A 19,858-nucleotide genomic window follows, 5' to 3' on the forward strand; every position below is an offset into this window, starting at 1 on the left:
ATGAAACAGAGTCAGTCTTGACTAGTACTTGGCTGGGAGACCACTTTGGAACATCAGGAGCAGTGATCAGGGTTCTGCATTGACAACTGCAGTTGCATCAGGAAGGACATCCATTGTAAAAGTTGTACCATATCCACTGCGGCAATCTTGTGTAAGCAAGAGCAGCTGAAGGAAATGGAGGTATTGCAGTCTTCCTTGAGACTTGAGAAAAATCTATGTGTGCATCAGGGTTATGGCACAAAACTTTGTGTGCTCTGTTGCTGCAGCCTGCACACGACTACACACGACTCCAACAGCACATCTGCTGCCTCCAAAGTGCGTCACTGAAGCTGAAGAAAAAGTACATATTTTGTGAGCTATTTAAGGCACTGTTCTTTGGTTTAAGCTTTTTTGTTTTTTTGTCTTTAGAGGACCATACTGTTCCAGTCCACCACAGACTATAAGTACATGGTCTTACCTTCAAACAGGCTCCACAGGCTTTCCTTGGCCTTGCTGGCTGGTTGGATGTGAACTGCACACAGAAACAGGAAACATGTAAAGTCCACTGTCATCACTGTGGCTTCACTGCCGCCTGATTACACGCTGGCTGAAGTTTAAATAAGACTCGCTGTAGGACAACAAGTTGAGGTTTGCATACTTCCTGCCTGATGCTGGATAAATCAGGACATGATGGAAGCTCAAGGTCTGATTCCTGTGTTCCAATTTGTCCATGTGAACATCGTACATTTGCAAGAATTTAATTTCTCTTGATTTCATGTATGTGATCCACATTCAGTGCTGGACCATAGGTTGCTATGGCAACAGACATATTTCCTGTCAGATTCTCATTCAAACAGGTTTGAATGTAACTAGTTTATGCAAGAGAATATGTTTTGAGTGAATGTAGATCAATTCCAGGAGTGCACCCCTGAACCAAAACTAATCTACCTCTAGTGTCTACCTGGGTATTGCCATCCAGAGCCCACGGTGGTTCCGTAGTGTGGTGAGACCTGATCTGACCATTATTCATTCCAAAATCTCCACAAGTGCTTTGATGGTTCCATTCCAGATGGGGAATGCTCCTGATGTGAAAGACACGGCACCACCAGCAGCTGATTAAAAAAAGACTCGCCACTCCCTGATAATGTCGAAGTCAAAAGTCAAAGTCAGCTTTATTGTCAATTCATCACATGTACCAGACATACAAAGCAATCGAAATGACATTTCCCACCATCCCACAGTGAAATATTCTTGACAGTAAGGTAGTCAATAAGACAGACATAACTAGCATTAAAGTAACAATAAATAAGAGGTGACGAAGACACAAAATAAAGACACACACACAAAAAGGTTTTTTGCATTGAAGAACTAAAAGCACACTGTTCACCTTTGTGCACAGCTGGAGCCGTTATGGACGTCCTCACTGCAGTTATTTAACAGCAGTGTTTCATACAAAAATTCCAAAAATCTAACCTAAAACTCCAGCATTCAAAAACAACAACAGAAACAAAAACAGCAGTGTGGCGTGTGAGTCACTTGAACGTTGGGGAAAAGTGATCTTATCTTACTTGTGGCCAAACTGAGAAGTTATTTAACATCACAAAACAAAAAGGAAAAAGTGAATCCACATTATATTCATACATTATATACTCAGTCATCTTTTTTTAAAGAAAGCAAAAAGGCACTTATTTGACATAAAGAGATAAGCAATTTATTCATCGCTCGAGAAAAAAATGAACTATTTTGATAACCGATTTTTATCATTTCAAGTAAAAATGCCAGCTTCTTAAAGTAACAATTATGTGAAAATGTGCAACTCCAATAATGTCTGGTTTTGGAGTGCTGGTTGAATAAAAGTAGTACTATATGTTCCTGCATATGTTGTATTTGTTTTTGTGTTTGTTTTGTTTTTTAATACTAGTTTTGGAGGTCCTGCAACTTATAGTCAGGTCTGACTTAAATACAGAAAAGTCATTAGCAATAATAATAATTATCATAATGCTTATTTATACAGGTCTTTCCCAGGAATCAAACCACTAAGCAAAGTAATAATATCCTCTAATAATCCTCTAATAATAAAAGAATAAATACCAAACAAAAATAAATTAATAAATACACTACATCAGTGCACAAAAATTTCAAATGAGACAGCCGATAATACAGAAAAAGGCGCGACTGATGTGTCTGTTGTGACGTATATATGGGGTTTCCTCTTTAAGAGGCATTTTTACACCCGCCAAGGATATAATGAAATCCTCTGCATTTATTTATTTATTTGTCTGTCTGTTACAAGGATTATGTCAAAAGTACTTCACTGATTCTCACCATATTTGCACAACAGATATATATTTGGGCATGGAAGACTGCGGATTGCTCGGGCAATTTATATTCCAAAAAAAAATATGGTAATTTGAAGTTGTCATCTTGGACTGTAGAAAGCTGTGGGTTTTTTTAAACAATTAATGTTAATTGTTCCATCACATTTTGTTGCATTTTGGCTTTTATTTGAACCCTCAGTTACCATTGGAAAGTTTCCAGCACAACAAACTAGTACAATGACCGTCAGTCAAATGCTCACCGAAATCATCTCATAACAGTGCAGTTTTTCCTGTAGATTATGAGTACATTTTCCATAAAGTATTTTGGAAATATGTTTTGTTGAATGTCAATGCAACAACAACAGCAGTAAGGGTGGTGGCCAAGTGATTAGTGCACTTGGTTTCAGTGCAAAAGGTTCCAGGTTCAAATCCCATCCTTGCCATGTTTCTGCATGTAATGTGGAGTTGTGTCAGGAAGAGCATCTGGTGCAAAACGTGCAAATTCAACACACAGATCCACCTCTGTAGCAACCCCGAATGCAAACAAGTGAGCAGCTGAAGGGGCTTACTTTTTTAAAATCTCAATGTATTTATTGAATTTAATAATAATAATAATAATAATAATAATAATAATAATAATAATAATAATAATAATAAATTATTATAATTAATTAAATTTTTTTGCATATGAAGAAGGAAAGCTTGTTTGGGGAGGTGATGGTCTAGTGGTTAAGGTGTTGGGCTTGAGTTCAGAAGATCATGGGTTCAAATCCCCACCTGACTGGAAAATCACTAAGGGCCCTTGGGCAAGGCCTTTAATCCCCTATTGCTCCCGGTGTGTAGTGAGCACCTTGTATGGCAGCAGCCTGACAGCGGGGTGAATGTGAGGCATAATTGTAAAGCTCTTTGAGCATCTGATGCAGATGGATTGGTCACTATAACACAAAGTCTGCTGTCTTTAAAACTAGTTTTAACCTGCAGGATTTCACACAGGTCCGACGCTTTAATTCAATTCTTTTCATCCAGCAGAGTTTAAATGTCTTTTAACTTCCAATAAACTTTAACATTGTTTTTGATTTGCTCTTGTTTTTGGCATCTGTTCAGGAGTTTCTTTTCATACTAGACCTTTCCATTTCTGATCTCTCTTTACTAGGCTTCCTGTTCATCAGTCAATCAATCCGTTTATTTATATAGCCTTTTCCACAGCCCAGAGGGTGACCAAAGTGGTTCACAGTCAGATAAAACATAAATAACTAAAGACAATAAGCAAATATAAAACAGACATATCAATAAAAATAAATATCCAAAATCCGTATTTGCAGATAATAACCAAATAAAATGTGAGAGCACTGCTGATTGTGCAAGTGCCATTCTTAAAAAAGAGGTTTTTAATTTAGATTTGAAAAGATCCAGGTCAGTGGCGGCACAGATCTCGGGGGTGCTTGTTCCACAGTCTGGGTGCAGCCACAGAGAAAGCAAGGTCTCCCCAGTGGCAGTATCTAGACCTCAGAACCTCCAGTGCACACTGGTTAGAAGATCTCAAAACTCTGTTTTGGTCCTGATGTGGTAGCAGCTCAGCTAAGTATGGTGGGGCCAAACCATTCAGAGCTTTAAAAACAAACATGAGAATTTTAAAATCAATTCTAGCTCGAACTGGAAGCCTATGCAGAGCATAGAGGACTGGGGTGATGTGGTTGCATCTATGCATGTCAGTTAACAGACGTGCTACAGCATTTTGAACCAGTTGAAGTTGACTGAGGGAAGACTTGGAGACTCCAATGTAAAGCCAGTTCTAGTAGTCCAGCTGAGAACTAATAAAAGCATGAATGGCTTTTCCAGATCTACATGATTTAAAAAAGGCTTCACCTTCGCTAAAAGCCATAGGTGATAAAAGCTCGATTTGACTACAGAGTCAATTTGTTTGTTGAAATTAAAACCACGGTCAAACATCACCTCAAGATTTCTGACAGTGGGTTTAACCGACAATCCCCCAGCATCCGTTATCTGTGAGTCACCAAACACAGCACACTCAGGCTTGTCCTCATTTAGGTGCAGGAAATTCAAAGACAACCACTGCTTTATTTTTGTGATACAGCTGGCCACCCTGCCCCCAGTGACCACGTCAGCTTGTTCTAATGGGAGGTAGATTTGAATGTCATCTGCAAAGCAGTGGAATGACATATTGTGGTTTGCAATGATTGATCCAAGTGACAACATGTACAGGGAGAAAAGAGTGAGGCCAAGGATTGAGCCTTGTGGAATACCACAGACAAGAGAAGCACTCGAAGAGGACAGATCACCAACCATTACAGAAAAGCATCGATCAGAGAGATATGATGTGAACCACTTCAGAACAGTGCCATCGAGTCCAACGTGTTTTTTAGACGGAACAGGAGGACTGAGTGGTCAACTGTATCGCAGTCAGCTGTCAGGTCCAGGAGCAATAAAACCATGGGGCGCTTAGCATCTACTGACAGTACAATGTCATTATGGACCTTTCAAAGAGCTGATTCAGTGCTGTGATGAGTTCTGAAGTCTGACTGAAATTTTTCAAAGAGAACATTATTTTCTAAGAATGACTGTAACTGTATTACTGTAAAAACAACTTTTTCTAAAACCTTGGACAGAAAGGGCAAGTGAAAAACAGGTCTAAAATGTGATAAAACAGAAGGATCAAGCTGTGTTTTTTTTTTTTTTTTTAATAGTGGACAAACCACAGCATGTTTAAAAGCAACCGGTACAGATCCAGTGGTGAGGCAAGAATTTATAAAACCCACTAAAAAGGGCTCCAGAACATTAAAAACCTCTATCAATAACTTAGTCGGGACAATATCAAAAGGGCAGTTTGTAGGCTTCAGTTTCTGCACCACTTTAGAGAGGGAAGAAAAAGAAATGAGTTCAAATGGCTCAAACACAGCAGGAGGAAGTGGAACTACAGCTTGGTCAGGCATCAAGTTTCCTTATACTGTCAACTATTTTTTAATTGTCATATGCACAGTAAAGAAACACGTTTCCCTGTATGATGAAATTCTTACTTTGCTGCCCACACTGGGTGCTCAAATATATATAAATGACTCCAAGTATAAATATTTAAATATAAGTGGAGCTACATATAAGTTCAGCTACATCTCACAGTCAACCTGCGGCCTGAGGGGAGGAGTGTGAATAGTCCATGTTGGGGTGAGTGGGGTCTTTGATGATGGAGACAGCTCTCCTGTGGACTCTGCGGTGGTAGATGCTCTGCAGAGAGGGTTGTGGGGTCCTGGTGATCTTAGACACAGTCCTTATCACTCTCTGCAGACGTTTGCAGTCCAACACAGTAGCGCTGCCATACCACACAGTGATGCAGGTGGTCAGGACTGACTCGATGATGCGGCTGTAGAAGTTGCTGAGGATCTTGGGTGCCAACCCAAATTTCCTCATCCTCCTCAGGAAATACAGCCGCTGCTGAGCCTTCTTCACCACCTGTGTGGTGTTGAATGTCCAGGTGAGGTCATCGCTGATGTGGACCCCCAGGTACTTGAAGTTCCTAACCCTCTCCACCTCAAGACCTCAGATGAACAGCGGCTGATGAGGCCTCCTCTCCTTCCTCATGTCCACTATCATCTCTTTGGTCTCGTCTGTGCTGAGGGTGAGGTTGTTGTCTCCACACCACGTCACCAGACTGTCCACCTCCCTCCTGTAGGCTGCCTCGTCTCTGTCAGTGATGCGTCCTATCACGGCGGTGTCGTCGGCAAACTTGATGATGGTGTTGTTGGGGTGGGAAGCGACGCAGTGGTGGGTGAACAGGATGCAGAGGATGGGGCTGAGGACACAGCCCTGTGGGGTCCTCATGTTGGTAGAGATGGTGGCTGACGTCCTTCTCCCGATCCTGACAGACTGTGGCCTTTTCAGTAAAGAAATAAAGAAAGTCCTCACAAGTACCCACTGAGGCATCAGCCAGGACACATGTGGGCGGGTTAACAACTAAATTAATAGTGTTAAAAACAGTTCTGGGGCGATGACTGTTGCTCCGGATCACATTAGACAGATACTGATATTTTGCCTTCATCATTGCCCGTTGAAAGTCAGAGAGGCAGTCTCTCAGTAATTCCCAGAATAGATATAGTTTGTACTTCTTCCATCGTCTTTCAGCTTGTCGGCACTGCTGCCTGAGGGCATGGACAGTGTCATTAAACTAGGGATCAGATCTCGGTTTGGCTGATTTTTGTCAAAAAGGAGCTATTGAGTCCAGAATCCCCAAACAAGTGGTGTGGAAGAAAGACAGAACACTCTTAGGGCTCGAAGGAGACTCCACAGTGTGAATTTCCAGATTCTGAGTGTCTGTGAAAGCAGCAGCAAATTCTCCAGCTGTAGAAGAGGTGAGAATACAGCGTCGTTGACACGTCATGAGGTTTACAGGACACTTGCGGTGCTTCAACTTCAAAACTAATGGAGAAGTGATTGGAGAAAGTGACTTCAGATACCTCTGTGATATGCACTGAGAGCCCATGAGAGATAATGAGATCCACAGTATGCCCATGATGGTGTGTAGGACTATCGACCGATTGAAATAAATCAAAAGAAGCAAAACTTCTTTTAAAATCAGCAGCAAACTTGAATGTTAAAATCTCCACAAATTAAAAGTTTATCATAAATAAGAAGAAATTGTGATTAAAAACTCTTGAATAAAATCCTTATTGTATTTAGGTGGGCAATACACAATCCCACATAATACAGGGCTGGTGAGTTCAATCACAAATAACTATAGTTCAAAGGATGCATAGTTATTCGTGGAAAGATGTCGGCATCTGAGGCCGTCCTTGAAGACGAAGGTGAGCCCCCCTCCCCAACCTGTTTCTCGAGCAGAGCTGAGTAAGGAGCAGCCAGGGGGGAGGAGCTCAGAGAAGGCGCTGTCGTCACATGGTTTACTCCAAGTTTCCATCAACGACATTTATTAGTTTTATTAGTGTGGGATCTGCAGTTTAATCAGGGGCAGGCGGACTGGATGTTGGTCAGAATGCTGAGAGGTACGACTGACTGGACGAAGATGGTTTTGCACACAGCCTCGACTGTAGAACCGCACGGGCCGGCGGCAGGGAAGCGGGCAGCCAGCTCTGGGGATGACTAATTTCTGTTTTATCACAGAATCGCAGATATTTAGTAGCGTCAGGCCAGCAACAGTGACACATTGAGAATGAGTATTAATAAAATCAAAGTCATAGACAGAAAGCGAAGGAACAGTGGGAGACGGTCGAAGTCTAACTTTAAGGTTTTGTTATTATCATATAGCATTCTTTACGGACTACCTCTCTCATTTTTGGTTTATTTATTTACACCATACCTGGACATGCTGCCTGTTCTTAGGATCTAGGTTTGTTGTGTGTTCTGAGGGTGAAGAAGAAGTCAGTTGGTCACAGGGGCTTTTCTTATTGGGCACCTTGTCTATGGAACAGTTTGCCATTAAGACTCTGAAACCTAGACTGATGACTTATTTGTTTTCTGTTTCTTATAACTGACACTGATTTAGCAGTTTTGATTTGCACTTTTACCCTTGTTTTAAATGTTTAAATTGTATTTTATTGACTTTATTGTTGTTTTATCAAATTTTCACTGTAATCACTATAACCTTGTATTTTGTTTTACTTTTTGTCGATGTTTTGTATTATTGTCGTTGCCAGAATCGATGGTCGCCTAACTCAAGACCCTGCTCTTGTGAAGTGCCTTGAGACAACCTGTGTTGTGATTTGGCACTACAAAAAAAACACCATCTCTGTGAAGGGTTGTACAAACTGGAACAGCCAACAAGTATATGAGACAGTCCCACCCTGAGTGCTTTTAAAAATTAGCTTAAAAAATGGCTCAAAAACAATCAAACCTGTCAACAGGTTTAGGCTTAGGCAGACGGCTAGAGGGTTCGAACGGAAATGGCATAGTTCCAAACTAGAGGTGTTCCACCTTGTGTGGCGTGAAGCTATTTTATATTATATGCATGCTTTATTGGCTACGAAGCAGACCTATTACTCTGAATTGATCAACAAAAACAAGCATAATTCAAAGTTGTTGTTTGATACGGTGGCATTTCTTATTCGTGGACAGCCACCTGTTGGTCGTTCTCCTTTTTCAGCACAGGACTTTCTGGACTATTTCAAAAAGAAAATAGAAGATATTAGGTTGAGCACATCTCAGCATACTTTGGTCCAGTCACTGTATCCAGCTACTGAGCTGGGGACGACCACTAAGGTGCTACCTAGATTTATGGAATTTAACAGTATCTCACAAGGTGTGCTGACGAAACTCGTGATGTCTACTAGAAGCACAACTTGTTTATTTGATCCTATACCAACAAAATTGTTTAAGGATCTTTGGCCCATTCTTGGGCCGACTGTGCTGGAAATTGTTAACCTTTCTTTAAACTCTGGATCTGTTCCAAATTGTTTTAAATCTGCAGTGGTTAAACCACTACTCAAGAAATCTAATCTTGATCTTGGTGTATTGAAAAATTATAGGCCGATATCAAATCTATCATTCTGCTCTAAAATTCTGGAAAAGGTGGTTTCATGGCAGCTTGTGGACTATCTTACTGAGAATGACCTTTTTGAGCCATTCCAGTCTGCTTTTAGAAAACATCACTCCACAGAAACAGCACTTATTAAAGTAGTTAATGATCTTCTGCGAGCAATGGACTCGGATACTACTACAGCATTGGTGTTGCTGGATCTCAGTGCTGTGTTTGACACTGTTGATCATCATATTCTACTTGATAGGCTAGAAAACTGTTTTGGGATTACTGGAACTGCTCTTGCGTGGTTGACGTCTTATCTGTCTGGTCGTTCCCACTGTGTTTTGTGCAACGACGCTACCTCTGACTTTAGGGGCATGAAGTTCGGGGTTCCGCAGGGATCGGTTCTGGGTCCCCTGCTTTTTCCCTGTATATGGCACCCCTTGGGAACATTTTGCGGCGTTTTGGGGTTGCTTTTCATTGCTATGCTGATGACACTCAGTTGTATATGCCGATAGCTGCTGGAAATCCTGTCCACATAAAATCTTTACAGGACTGTCTTGCAGCAGTGATAAGTTGGATGTCTAGCAACGTTCTACTTTTGAGCTCTGATAAGACTGAAATGATGGTAATTGGTCCAGCAAGACATCGGCATCAATTTGATCAGCTAGCGCTTAGCCTAGGTTCATGTGTTATACATCATACTGACAAAGTGAGGAACCTTGGGGTAATTTTTGATCCTACGTTGTCCTTTGACCTCTAAGTTAGGGACATTACGAGGACTGCGTTCTTCCATCTATGAAATATAGCAAAGATTCGTCCCATCTTGTCTATGGCTGATGCTGAGACTCTGATTCATGCTTTTGTTTCTTCTAGATTGGACTACTGTAATGCTTTGTTTTCTGGTTTACCACAGTCCACCATCAGGGGTCTTCAACTGGTTCAAAATGCTGCTGCCAGACTTCTGACACGAAGCAGAAGGTTTGACCATATTACGCCGGTTCTGGAATCCCTTCACTGGCTTCCAGTCTCCTTAAGATCGGATTTTAAGGTGTTACTATTGGCCTATAAAATTGTTTACGGACTGGCACCCCCCATCTGGCCGGCCTGGTTGAGTCCTATGTGCCAGCTAGGGCTCTGCGTTCACAGGGTGCAGGACTATTGTGTGTCACGAGGGTGAAGAAAAAGTCAGTGGGTTACAGAGCTTTCTATCACCGCACCCCACCTCTGTGGAATGATCTGCCTGCGCTAATATGACAGTCGGACTCTGTGGAGACTTTTAAAGCCAGGCTGAAGACACATTTGTTCTCCCTGTTTTATCATTAGTATTTTATATGGTAAATGGACTGCATTTATATAGCGCTTTTCCATCTGCATCAGACACTCAAAGCGCTGGCAGTCAGGGTGCTGCCACACAAGATGCTCACTATACACCAGTAGCAATAGGGGATTAAAGGCCTTGCCCAAGGGCCCTTAGTGATTTTCCAGTCAGGCAGGGATTTGAACCCATGATCTTCTGGACTCAAGCCTTAATCACAAGACCATCACCTCCAATGATTGTGTGTCTTTTTTTATTCCTTTTATTTATTTTACTTCTTTTGCCTTTTTATGTTTAATTTTTTTATTGTTTTAATCTTATTTAATTTTATTCTGCTTTTAAATGATGTTTGTGAAGCGCCTTGAGGCGATTAGTCATGATTTGCCGTGATATAAATTAATAAATTATATTATTATATCAACACAGGTGAGATGTATTGTACATAATCTCATGTTTTGTTTTAATTTATTTATTGTAATTGTGTGTTGTTGTGTGTCTGAGGACTACAGATGGATGGTAGCTTTTAGCTAAATCTGGTATATTTACACTAAGGCATGAAAATGTACAAAGTGTTCATTAATGTGCATTGTCCTCATCAAATAAACAATAAAGAAAGAAATTGAATTGTTTCATCACCGCACCACTTCTTCACTTCACAACCATAAATAACTATAACCATAACTTTAAGCCTAACATAACCCTAACTATAACCTTAACTCCAACTCAAACCATAATCATAACTACAGTTGTGCTTATACGTTTACGTACCCTGGCAGATTTTTAAAGTTTTTTGGCCATTTTTCAGAGAATATGAATGATAACACAAAACTTTTTTTTCCCACTTATGGTTAGTGTGAAGCCATTTATTGTCAAATAACTGTGTTTACTCTTTTTAAATCATAATGGCAATAGAAACTACCCAAATGACCCTGATCAAACATTTACATACCCTAGTTCTTAATACCGTGTGTTGCCCCCTTTAACATCAATGACAGCTTGGAGTCTTTTGGAATCATTGTGGATGAGGCTGTTTATTTTCTCTGATGGTAAAGCTGCCCATTCTTCTTGGCAGAAAGCCTCCAGTTCCTGTAAATTCCTCGGCTGTCTTGCATGAACTGCACGTTTGAGATCCCCAGAGTGGCTCAATCATATGGAGGTCAGGAGACTGAGATGGGCACCCCAGAACCTTCACTTTATTCTGTTGGAACCAAGGACAGATCAACTTGGCCTTGTGTTTTTGGAACATTGTCGTGGTGGAATGTCCAAGTACGTCCAATGCGCAGCTTCCAGGATGATGAGTACAAATTTTCCTCCAGTATTTTCTGATAACATGCTGCATTCATCCTGCCATCAATTTTGACCAAGTTTCCTGTGCCTTTGTAGCTCACACATCGCCAAAACATCAGCGAGCCATCTCTGTATTTCACAGTAGGAATGGTGCACCTTTAATCAGAGGCCTTGTTGACTCCTCTCTAAATGTAATGTTTATGGTTGTGGCCTAAAAGTTAAATTTTTGTCTCATCACTCAAAATAACTTTGTTCTCTGTGCTGTTTGGTGTATTGTAAGCAAGACACTTTGTAGCATTTGTGTAGTAATGCCTACTGGTGGGCACAGTTAACCAAAAAGTTAGCTTTAACAACCACGAATCCGCTAACTGAAAAGTTAACTTTTATAACGCTAAACCGATAACCTGCAAAAAAAAATTAGCGGAAGTTACACCTAACTGCTAACTTTTAGTGCTGACTTGGTACACTGTCGGCTACTGATAAGCCAGTTTTGAGTTTAAGCACTGCCGAGATTTCTGAGTGAAATCAAAGGTGATCACAAACCCAAAACAAACAACAAGCCAGAGTTTCTGTCTTTATGCACACTGCCCACAGCCTGCTGGGTTAGGGTTAGGGTTAGGGTTAGGGTTAGGGTTAGCGTTAAGGGTTTGCGTTATTATTCATATTCTATGAAAAATTCAAAAATTCTGCCAGAGGATGTAAACGTATGAGCACAACTGTATATCCTTTTTCTAATCCAAACCCTACTGATATTTACAGATGATGAAGCATCTCTGTTCCATTTTATTGCAAATACATCAGAAAGGTTAGACTATCTATGGCATTCAAATCGAGTTCAACGAGCATGCTTGTTTTTTACCATCAGTTGAGCTGCTCTCTTACTGTACATCTGACTTTCTTGTCTTTTGGCATTCAAACAACTGATTGCTGCAGACATCACTGCACAGTTTGGACTGAATAAAGTTCCTCTGTGTCTTTGCCGTCCACTCAGTCAGTCACTTCATTGTGTCCACTGACTTCATGGCATTCTAAAGTGACGAAGAGGAAACACAGCTGTGAATAACTTCCTGTTGTTTCTTCAACAATTCTGCACAGTTTCTGGGTGCATCTGTCAACATACAGCCTGAGTGTTTGGTTTCTTGTTTTTAACATTTTTCTTTGACAGTACGTCCAGATTTATAGAAACACATGACTGGAAATTTGCAGCCCCAAATCTGCAGTGTTTCTCAATGACATGTTTTGCCTGATGGAGCTGCCAGAACAACAGCCTGATTTCCTGTTGTTATGTTTGTGGAGACAACTGCTACTTATTTAGAAACAGTTATTCCTGCTGTTAATGGATACAGCAGCTTCGCATTTCCATAAATACAGTGTAATTTTCCCACAATGCACTATGATTTTTGCTGCAATAATCATATTCAATTTCCAGGAAAGAGGAGCGCAAAGGCGGAAACAGAAGGTGCCTGTGTTTTAACTGGTCTGAACAGAAGGAACGTGGTTCATACAGATAGATTTTGTGATGCTTCATTGTGCAGCAGATCAACATACTACAGTTTCCTACACAAAGATTACCTCAATTCTCCCAGGCAACTATAAATGGTCCCTCTCGGATCTTGGATCTCTGTGCAGCTCCAGAGATTGTGATATTTACCTCCACCAAGGATGTAATACGACCCCAATTCCAATGAAGTCTGGATGTTGTGTAAAATGTAAAGAAAAACAGAATACAATGATTTGCAAATCCTCTTCAACCTATATTCAATTGAATACACCACAAAGACAAGATATTTAATGTTAAAAGTGATAAACTTTGTTGTTTTGTGCAAATATTTGCTCATTTTGAAATAGATGCCTCCAACACGTTTCAAAAAAGCTGGGACTGGGGCAACAAAAGACTGGGAAAGTTGACAAATGCGCAAAGAACACCTGTTTGGAACATTCCACAGGTGAACAGGTTAATTGGAAACAGGTGAGTGTCATGATTGGGTATAAAAGGAGCATCCCCAAAAGTGCCAGCTGTCCACAAGCAAAGATGGGGCAAGGATCACCACTTTGTGAACAACTGCATGAAAAAAATAGTCCAACAGTTTAAGAACAATGTTTCTCAATGTTCAATTGCAAGGAATTTAGGGATTCCATCATCTACAGTCCATAATATAATCAGAAGATTCAGAGAATCTGGAGAACTTTTGACACATAAGCGGCAAGGCTGAAAACCAACATATGTCAACAAAGTCTATCAGTTTGACCATTAAATATCTTGTCTTTGTGGTGTATTCAATTGAATATAGGTTGAAGAGAATTTTCAAATCATTGTATTCTGAATTTATTTACATTTTACACAACATCCAAACTTCATTGGAACTGGGGTTGTATTTCTGTGTAGGCTCTCAGTTGTCCAGGTGGTTTCCATAGTAGAGAAGCTTGAATCTTCGATTGGACTGGGTTGCTTGACGCGAGGACGTTTTGCTTCAAATCGCAGAAGCTTCCTCAGCTAAAATTCTTGCTCTGGTAGTCTGACTTCTGTCTTGACTCTTGTAGAGAAGAACAAACAGAAGCCACAAAAGCTGGAGTTTTAAACCTAACCAGACCCCTCCTACCGAGAGGCAGACTGCTATTGGCTAGTGACTAAACAATTGCTTTAATTAGCACCCATTGTGCTCTAGTTAGCACCCTCCTAATGACAGGGCAGCTGTCCCTCCTAACGATTGGACTGATGCCTCTCCTGACGGCTCTCCTGACGACTCTCCTGATGACGTGAATGACTCATTACCATGAACAAAAGACTGAAACTGCTTTGATCTGAGTACCCCATTGGAAACACGGGACAAAGCATGTCTCAGACCCCCTCCCCGGTTAAGGCTGAGTTTCAACTGTTTCACATACAATGCCTCCTTCACCCCTCTCTCAAACCATTTCTTCTCTCTGGCTAAGATTTTAACTTCCTTGTCCTCAAATGTGTGGTTAGTGTCTTTAAGGTGGAGATGAACTGCAGACTGAGGTCCACTGGCGCCCTCTCTGCGGTGCTGGTATAGCCTTTTGTGTAACGGCTGCTTAGTCTCACCTATGTAGTGTTCATTACAGTTTTCCTGACATCTGATATGATACACTACATTGCTCTGTTTGTAACTAGGGATCCTGTCCTTACGGTGAACTAATTTTTGTCTCAAGGTGTTAACAGGTTTAAAGTAAACTGTGATTTTGTGCTGTCTGAAGATCCTCTGTAGTTTTTCCCCTACTCCTGCTAAATAAGGGAGAGACACTTCTGTCTGGTCTCTTTGTTCTCTGGGAATTCTGCACTTTATCCAGAGACCATCGTGGGTACCCAGATACTGTGAGGGCTTTCTGGACATGTTGTTGTTCTTTAGCCCTTCCCTCTGTAGTTGTGGGCACCTGTAGGGCTCTGTGTTGAAGAGTCTCCGATTGGAGAGAACAGGCAGCTCCAGACAGGTTTACAGAAAACCCACTCACACTGACCAATATCTGTTCTTTGGCTCAAACCACCCCCTTGAACACAAGCTCAGGGTGATCAGGACTCTAGCTACTTTACTGAAGAACAATTGAAGGATTATCCTATTACAAATGGGACTTTCTCTATTATACATTTTAACAGTAGAAGTCTATAAACATTTTTCAGTTATTGCAACTACTGAAACTTGGATGATAGAAGAGCTAGTTGATGCTGTGCAGATTGAGGGATATGAGTTTTTTTTTTGCCATAAACAGGATGCAAAAACATGGCGGAGGGGTGGCGCTTTATGTATCTTCAAATCATCAATGTGAAATTATACAAAACATGTAATTTTCTTTGGAAAACATCATGGAATGTGTCACTGTGGAAATTAAATGCATATAAAAAAAATCACAAAATATCATTATAAGTTGTGTTTATTATACATATTATTCCAGGATCTAATATAAATACATTTGTGGATAAATTGACTGAAATATACAATACAGTGAAAAATAAGTTATTATTTGTCTGTGGAGACTTAAATATGGATTTTTTTAAATTCATATGGTCAGTTACAAATAACTGAATTCATAAACTCTGTGCTTTGTATGGGATTGTTTCCAGTAATCACACATCCAACCAGGATAACGACGAAAACATCAACACTTATTGATAATATATTGACAAATACTACTGCAGGGAATATAACAGGTGGAATACTCATTAGTGATGTCAGCAATCATATGCAGGTTTTTGCAGCTTTCCAGGTCTTAGTTGATGGATATGACCAGAAAGAACCTGTACATTTCAAAAGAAAATTAACTGAAGTTACCCTTGAGAATCTTAGAAGGGCCTTAATGCAGCATGACTGGTGTGATATTTATAATGATGACATCGACAAATCATACGACTCTTATATTACCAGTATTTTGAATTTGTACAATAAATATTGTCCGCTGGCGTCAAAAAGTGAAAACTGCCAAACCTTGGGTTACAAAGGGACTCCAGAATGCATGCAAAAGAAAAAACTTTTGTACAAGCAGTTTATAAAATTTAGAACTAAGGAGGCTGAAAGTAAATATAACATATACAAAATAAATTAACGAACTTCATGTAAGAAGCAATATTATTGTGACTTATTGGTAAAAATAAAACCAAATTAATTAATACTATTCTGGATTCAATATATATTAGAGAAGTAGATGAAGATCTACTGAAGAAGTAGATTTGTTTTTGTTTTGTTTGTTTTTATTTTGTTAGTAAAAGATTGTTATAGGTAAAGGTAAAGGGAGAGAGCTGGCAGATATGATGGAGAGGAGAAAGGTAGACATACTGGGCCTCATGTATCAACGTTGCGTACGGCGATATTTGAGCATATATGGGGTGTACGCCAAAACGGCTGCGCTACTTGCCATTTATCAATGTGGTCGTTGGCGTACGCTGCGCTGAAAATATACACCAGGTCGAGAGGTGGCGTAAATTATACACCAAAATGAACCAGCGCTGGAATCCACATAAAAATGAAGATGATCAACATGATAAACAGTGCCATTATACAAATCAATGCATATGTTACATAAATAACATTTTCCTGATTATACTACATAATAATCAATACAAATCCCGCCTTTGCGGGAGTGTTACGGAGCACGATCCGTGGTCACAGCGTTGACCGCAAAGAAAGCGCTGCTTGCCTTTTTCTCCAGACATCGAGCCCGGAGCCAGAGCAGCGCTGAGCTTAACTTCATGTGGTGTGATCGTTTTAGACAATGAAATTGATCATAACAACTGTAGTTTCGTCATTCCCTTAATTCGCCCGTGCTGCAACCAGGTTTTGTCGTCTCCATTCGGTTGTCACAATAAAATAAATACAGAAATACATTTAAAAAAATAAAGAAATCTGACAGATTAGGCGTGTCTTATTAATTGAGCGAGCAAATATCCACATGTCAAGAATTATTGACATGTGAAAAGAGAATACAGTGGTCCCTCGTTATAACGCCGTTCACCTGTCGTGGCCTCAGAGTCTCGCGGAGTATTTAGTCCAATTTTTCATGCCTTTTTTTTACAGTGTCCTGTGTTCTGCATATCTGTTTATAAGAATCTTGTTGCCCAGAAGAGAAAAGAGCGCCAACAACTACTCATAACTGTGTTTGTCACTTGGAAACAAACACCTGCTGTAGCGAGATGTGAGTGGGAAAAGGCGCAGCGTCAGGACGCAGAGGCCCAATCTGTGAAATACTGGTCAGTCACTATTAATAATTTCTTATGTGTCCAACCTCGTACGTTGATCGTTAAAATTAATTTGTTAGTTCTAAATGCCATCATAATTATTTATAGGAAAACATTCTATTTTTATTTCTCAAACAAATGTTTGGGCCTGAAACAGTTTGGTCTTATTTTCCTACTAAGGTTTGAACTTTGAGAGTGTTTACACACGAGAGAAAAGTGAGAAAATGTTCATGCCTGATTGAGAAAGTGTATAAACTGTGTAGTGAGGGGTTTTACAGCTTTGAAATGTCTATAATAATTGTAAAAAATAACGCTGACTACGTCGCAGTTTCACGTATTTCGGGCTATTTTTTAGAACGTAACTCCAGCGATTAATGAGGGACCACTGTAACACTTTTTTGATTATATACTACAAAACAATTGATACGACGGCCGCTTTTGATGCTCTACTGGCACACGTCGTGATTGGTGGAGTTCTTTTTCATTGCCGTCTTCCCGACTTCCATGTCGTAAAATGAGGGTGTGTCTGAAGCGGAGTCTGAATATTTATGGGCGTGTTTATTATAATTACGATCGTTTCCACCCACCGCATTTATCAAGATCACGTCAGGCGTACGCCAGAAATGGGCAGGTGCGCACTGCTTGATACATGTCACGGTGACTATGGTGTATTTCAAGTTTACGCCATAAATTTATGCCACAAGTGCGCAACATTGATACATGAGGCCCACTGTGTGTGCAAGAGACCAAGTGAAAGGGACGTAAGAGCAGGAGCATCGGCGGTGGGTTCAAGTTATTGTACCATGGTGAGGACAGGAAGAGAAATGGTGTTGGGATCATTTTTAAGGAAGAGTATGTTAAAAGTGTGTTGGAGGTTAAGTGAGTGTCTGACAGGGTGATAAGTGTGAAGTTGGAAATTGATGGGGTGATGATGAATATCATCAGTGCATATGCCTCACAGGTAGGTTGTGAGATGAAGGAGAAAGAAGATTTCTGGAGTGTGTTAGATGAGGTGGTGGAGAGTGTGCCCAAGCATGAAAGAGTGGTGATAGAAGCAGACTTCAATGGGCACGTTGGTGAAGGGAACAGAGGTGATGAAGAAGTAATGAGTAGATATGGTATCAAGGATAGGAATGGGGAAGGACAGATGGTAGTTGATTTTGCAAAAAGGATGGAAATGGCTGTGGTGAATACCTACTTTAAGAAAAGGGAGGAGCACAGGGTAACATATAAGAGTGGAGGAAGGTGCACACAGGTGGACTACATTCTTTATAGGAGATGCAAGCTAAAAGAAATCAGACTGTAAGGTGGTGGCAGGAGAGAGTGTTGTTAGACAGCACAGGATGGTTGTTTGTAGGATGACTTTAGAGGTAAAGAAGAAAAAGAGTGAGAGCTTAACAAAGGATCAGATGGTGGAAGCTGAAGGAGGAAGACTGTTGTCTGAAATTTAGCATGCAGGTGAGAGAAGCACTGGTTGGAGGGGAAGCTATTTTGGACAACTGGAAAAGTACTGCAGATGTGGTGAGGGAGACAGCTAGGACAGTACTGGGTATGACATCTGCACAGTGGAAGGAAGACAAGGAGACTTGGTGGTGGAATGAAGAGTTCCAGGAAAGCATAAGGAGAAAGAGGTTGGTGAAAAGGTTTTGGGATAGTCGGAGAGATGAAGAAAGTAGACAGGAGTACAAGGAGATGCAGCATAAGGCAAAAAGAGAAGTGGCAAAAGTGAAGGAAAAGGCATATTGCGAGCTGTACAAGAAGTTGAATAGTAAGGAAGGAGAAAAGGACTTGTACCAATTGGCCAGACAAAGGGACAGAGCTGGAAAGGATGTGCAGCAGGTTAGAGTGGTAAAAGATGCACATGGCAATGTGCTGACAAGTGAGGAGTGTGTGTTGAGAAGGTGGAGGGAATATTTTGAAGAGCTGATGAATAAAGAATATGAGCGAGAGAAAAAAAGGCTGGATGGTGTGGTGAGAGTAAAACAGGAAGTACAAGAGATTAGTAAGGAAGAAGTGAGGCTGCTATGAAGAGGATGAAGAATGGAAAGGCAGTTGGTCCTGATGACATTCCAGTGGAGGCATGGAAATGTCTAGGAGAGATGGCAGTAGAGTTTCTAACCAGATTGTTTAGTAAAATCTTGTAAAGTGAGAGGATGCCTGAGGAGTGGAGACAAAGTGTGCTGGTTCCTATTTTCAAGAACAAGGGTGATGTGCAGAGCTGCAATAACTACAGAGGCATAACGTTGATCAGCCACAGCATGAAGTTATGGGAAAGAGTAGTAGAAGCTAGGCTTAGAAAACAGGTGAATATCTGTGAGCAGCAATATGGTTTCATGCCGAGAAAGAGCACTACAGATGCAATGTTTGCTCTGAGAATACTGTTGGAGAAGTACACAGAAGGCCAGAAAGAGTTACATTGTGTGTTTGTGGACTTAGAAAAAGCTTATGATAGGGTGCCAAGAGAAGAGCTGTGGTATTGTATGAGGAAGTCTGGAGTGGCAGAGAAGTATGTTAGGGTAGTGCAGGACATGTACAAGAATAGTGTGACAGCGGTGAGATGCACAGTCGGAATGACAGACTCGTTCAAGGTGGAGGTGGGATTACACCAAGGATCAGCTCTGAGTCCTTTCTTGTTTGCAGTGGTGATGGACAGGTTGACGGATGAGATCAGACAGGAGTCCCCATGGACTATGATGTTTGCAGATGACATTGTGATCGGTAGTGAGAGTAGAGAGCAAGTTGAGTCTAGTCTGGAGAAGCGGAGATATGCTTTGGAGAGAAGGGGAATA

The 19,858-nt window shown here is 40.8% G+C and overlaps 1 protein-coding gene across 1 annotated transcript in view; it reads right to left on the reverse strand.

The window, feature by feature from the left end:
* vstm4b (V-set and transmembrane domain containing 4b) overlaps positions 1-19,858 on the reverse strand; it is a 70,539-nt gene that overhangs the window by 6,822 nt on the left and 43,859 nt on the right. Inside the window, exon 3 of the mRNA XM_034194568.1 lies at positions 458-511. Within this exon, the coding sequence (XP_034050459.1) occupies positions 458-511 (54 nt within the window). The remainder of the gene's footprint in view (positions 1-457; positions 512-19,858) is intronic.

Source organism: Thalassophryne amazonica, chromosome 18, assembly GCF_902500255.1.
Source record: "Thalassophryne amazonica chromosome 18, fThaAma1.1, whole genome shotgun sequence".
Taxonomy (NCBI): Eukaryota; Metazoa; Chordata; class Actinopteri; order Batrachoidiformes; family Batrachoididae; genus Thalassophryne; species Thalassophryne amazonica.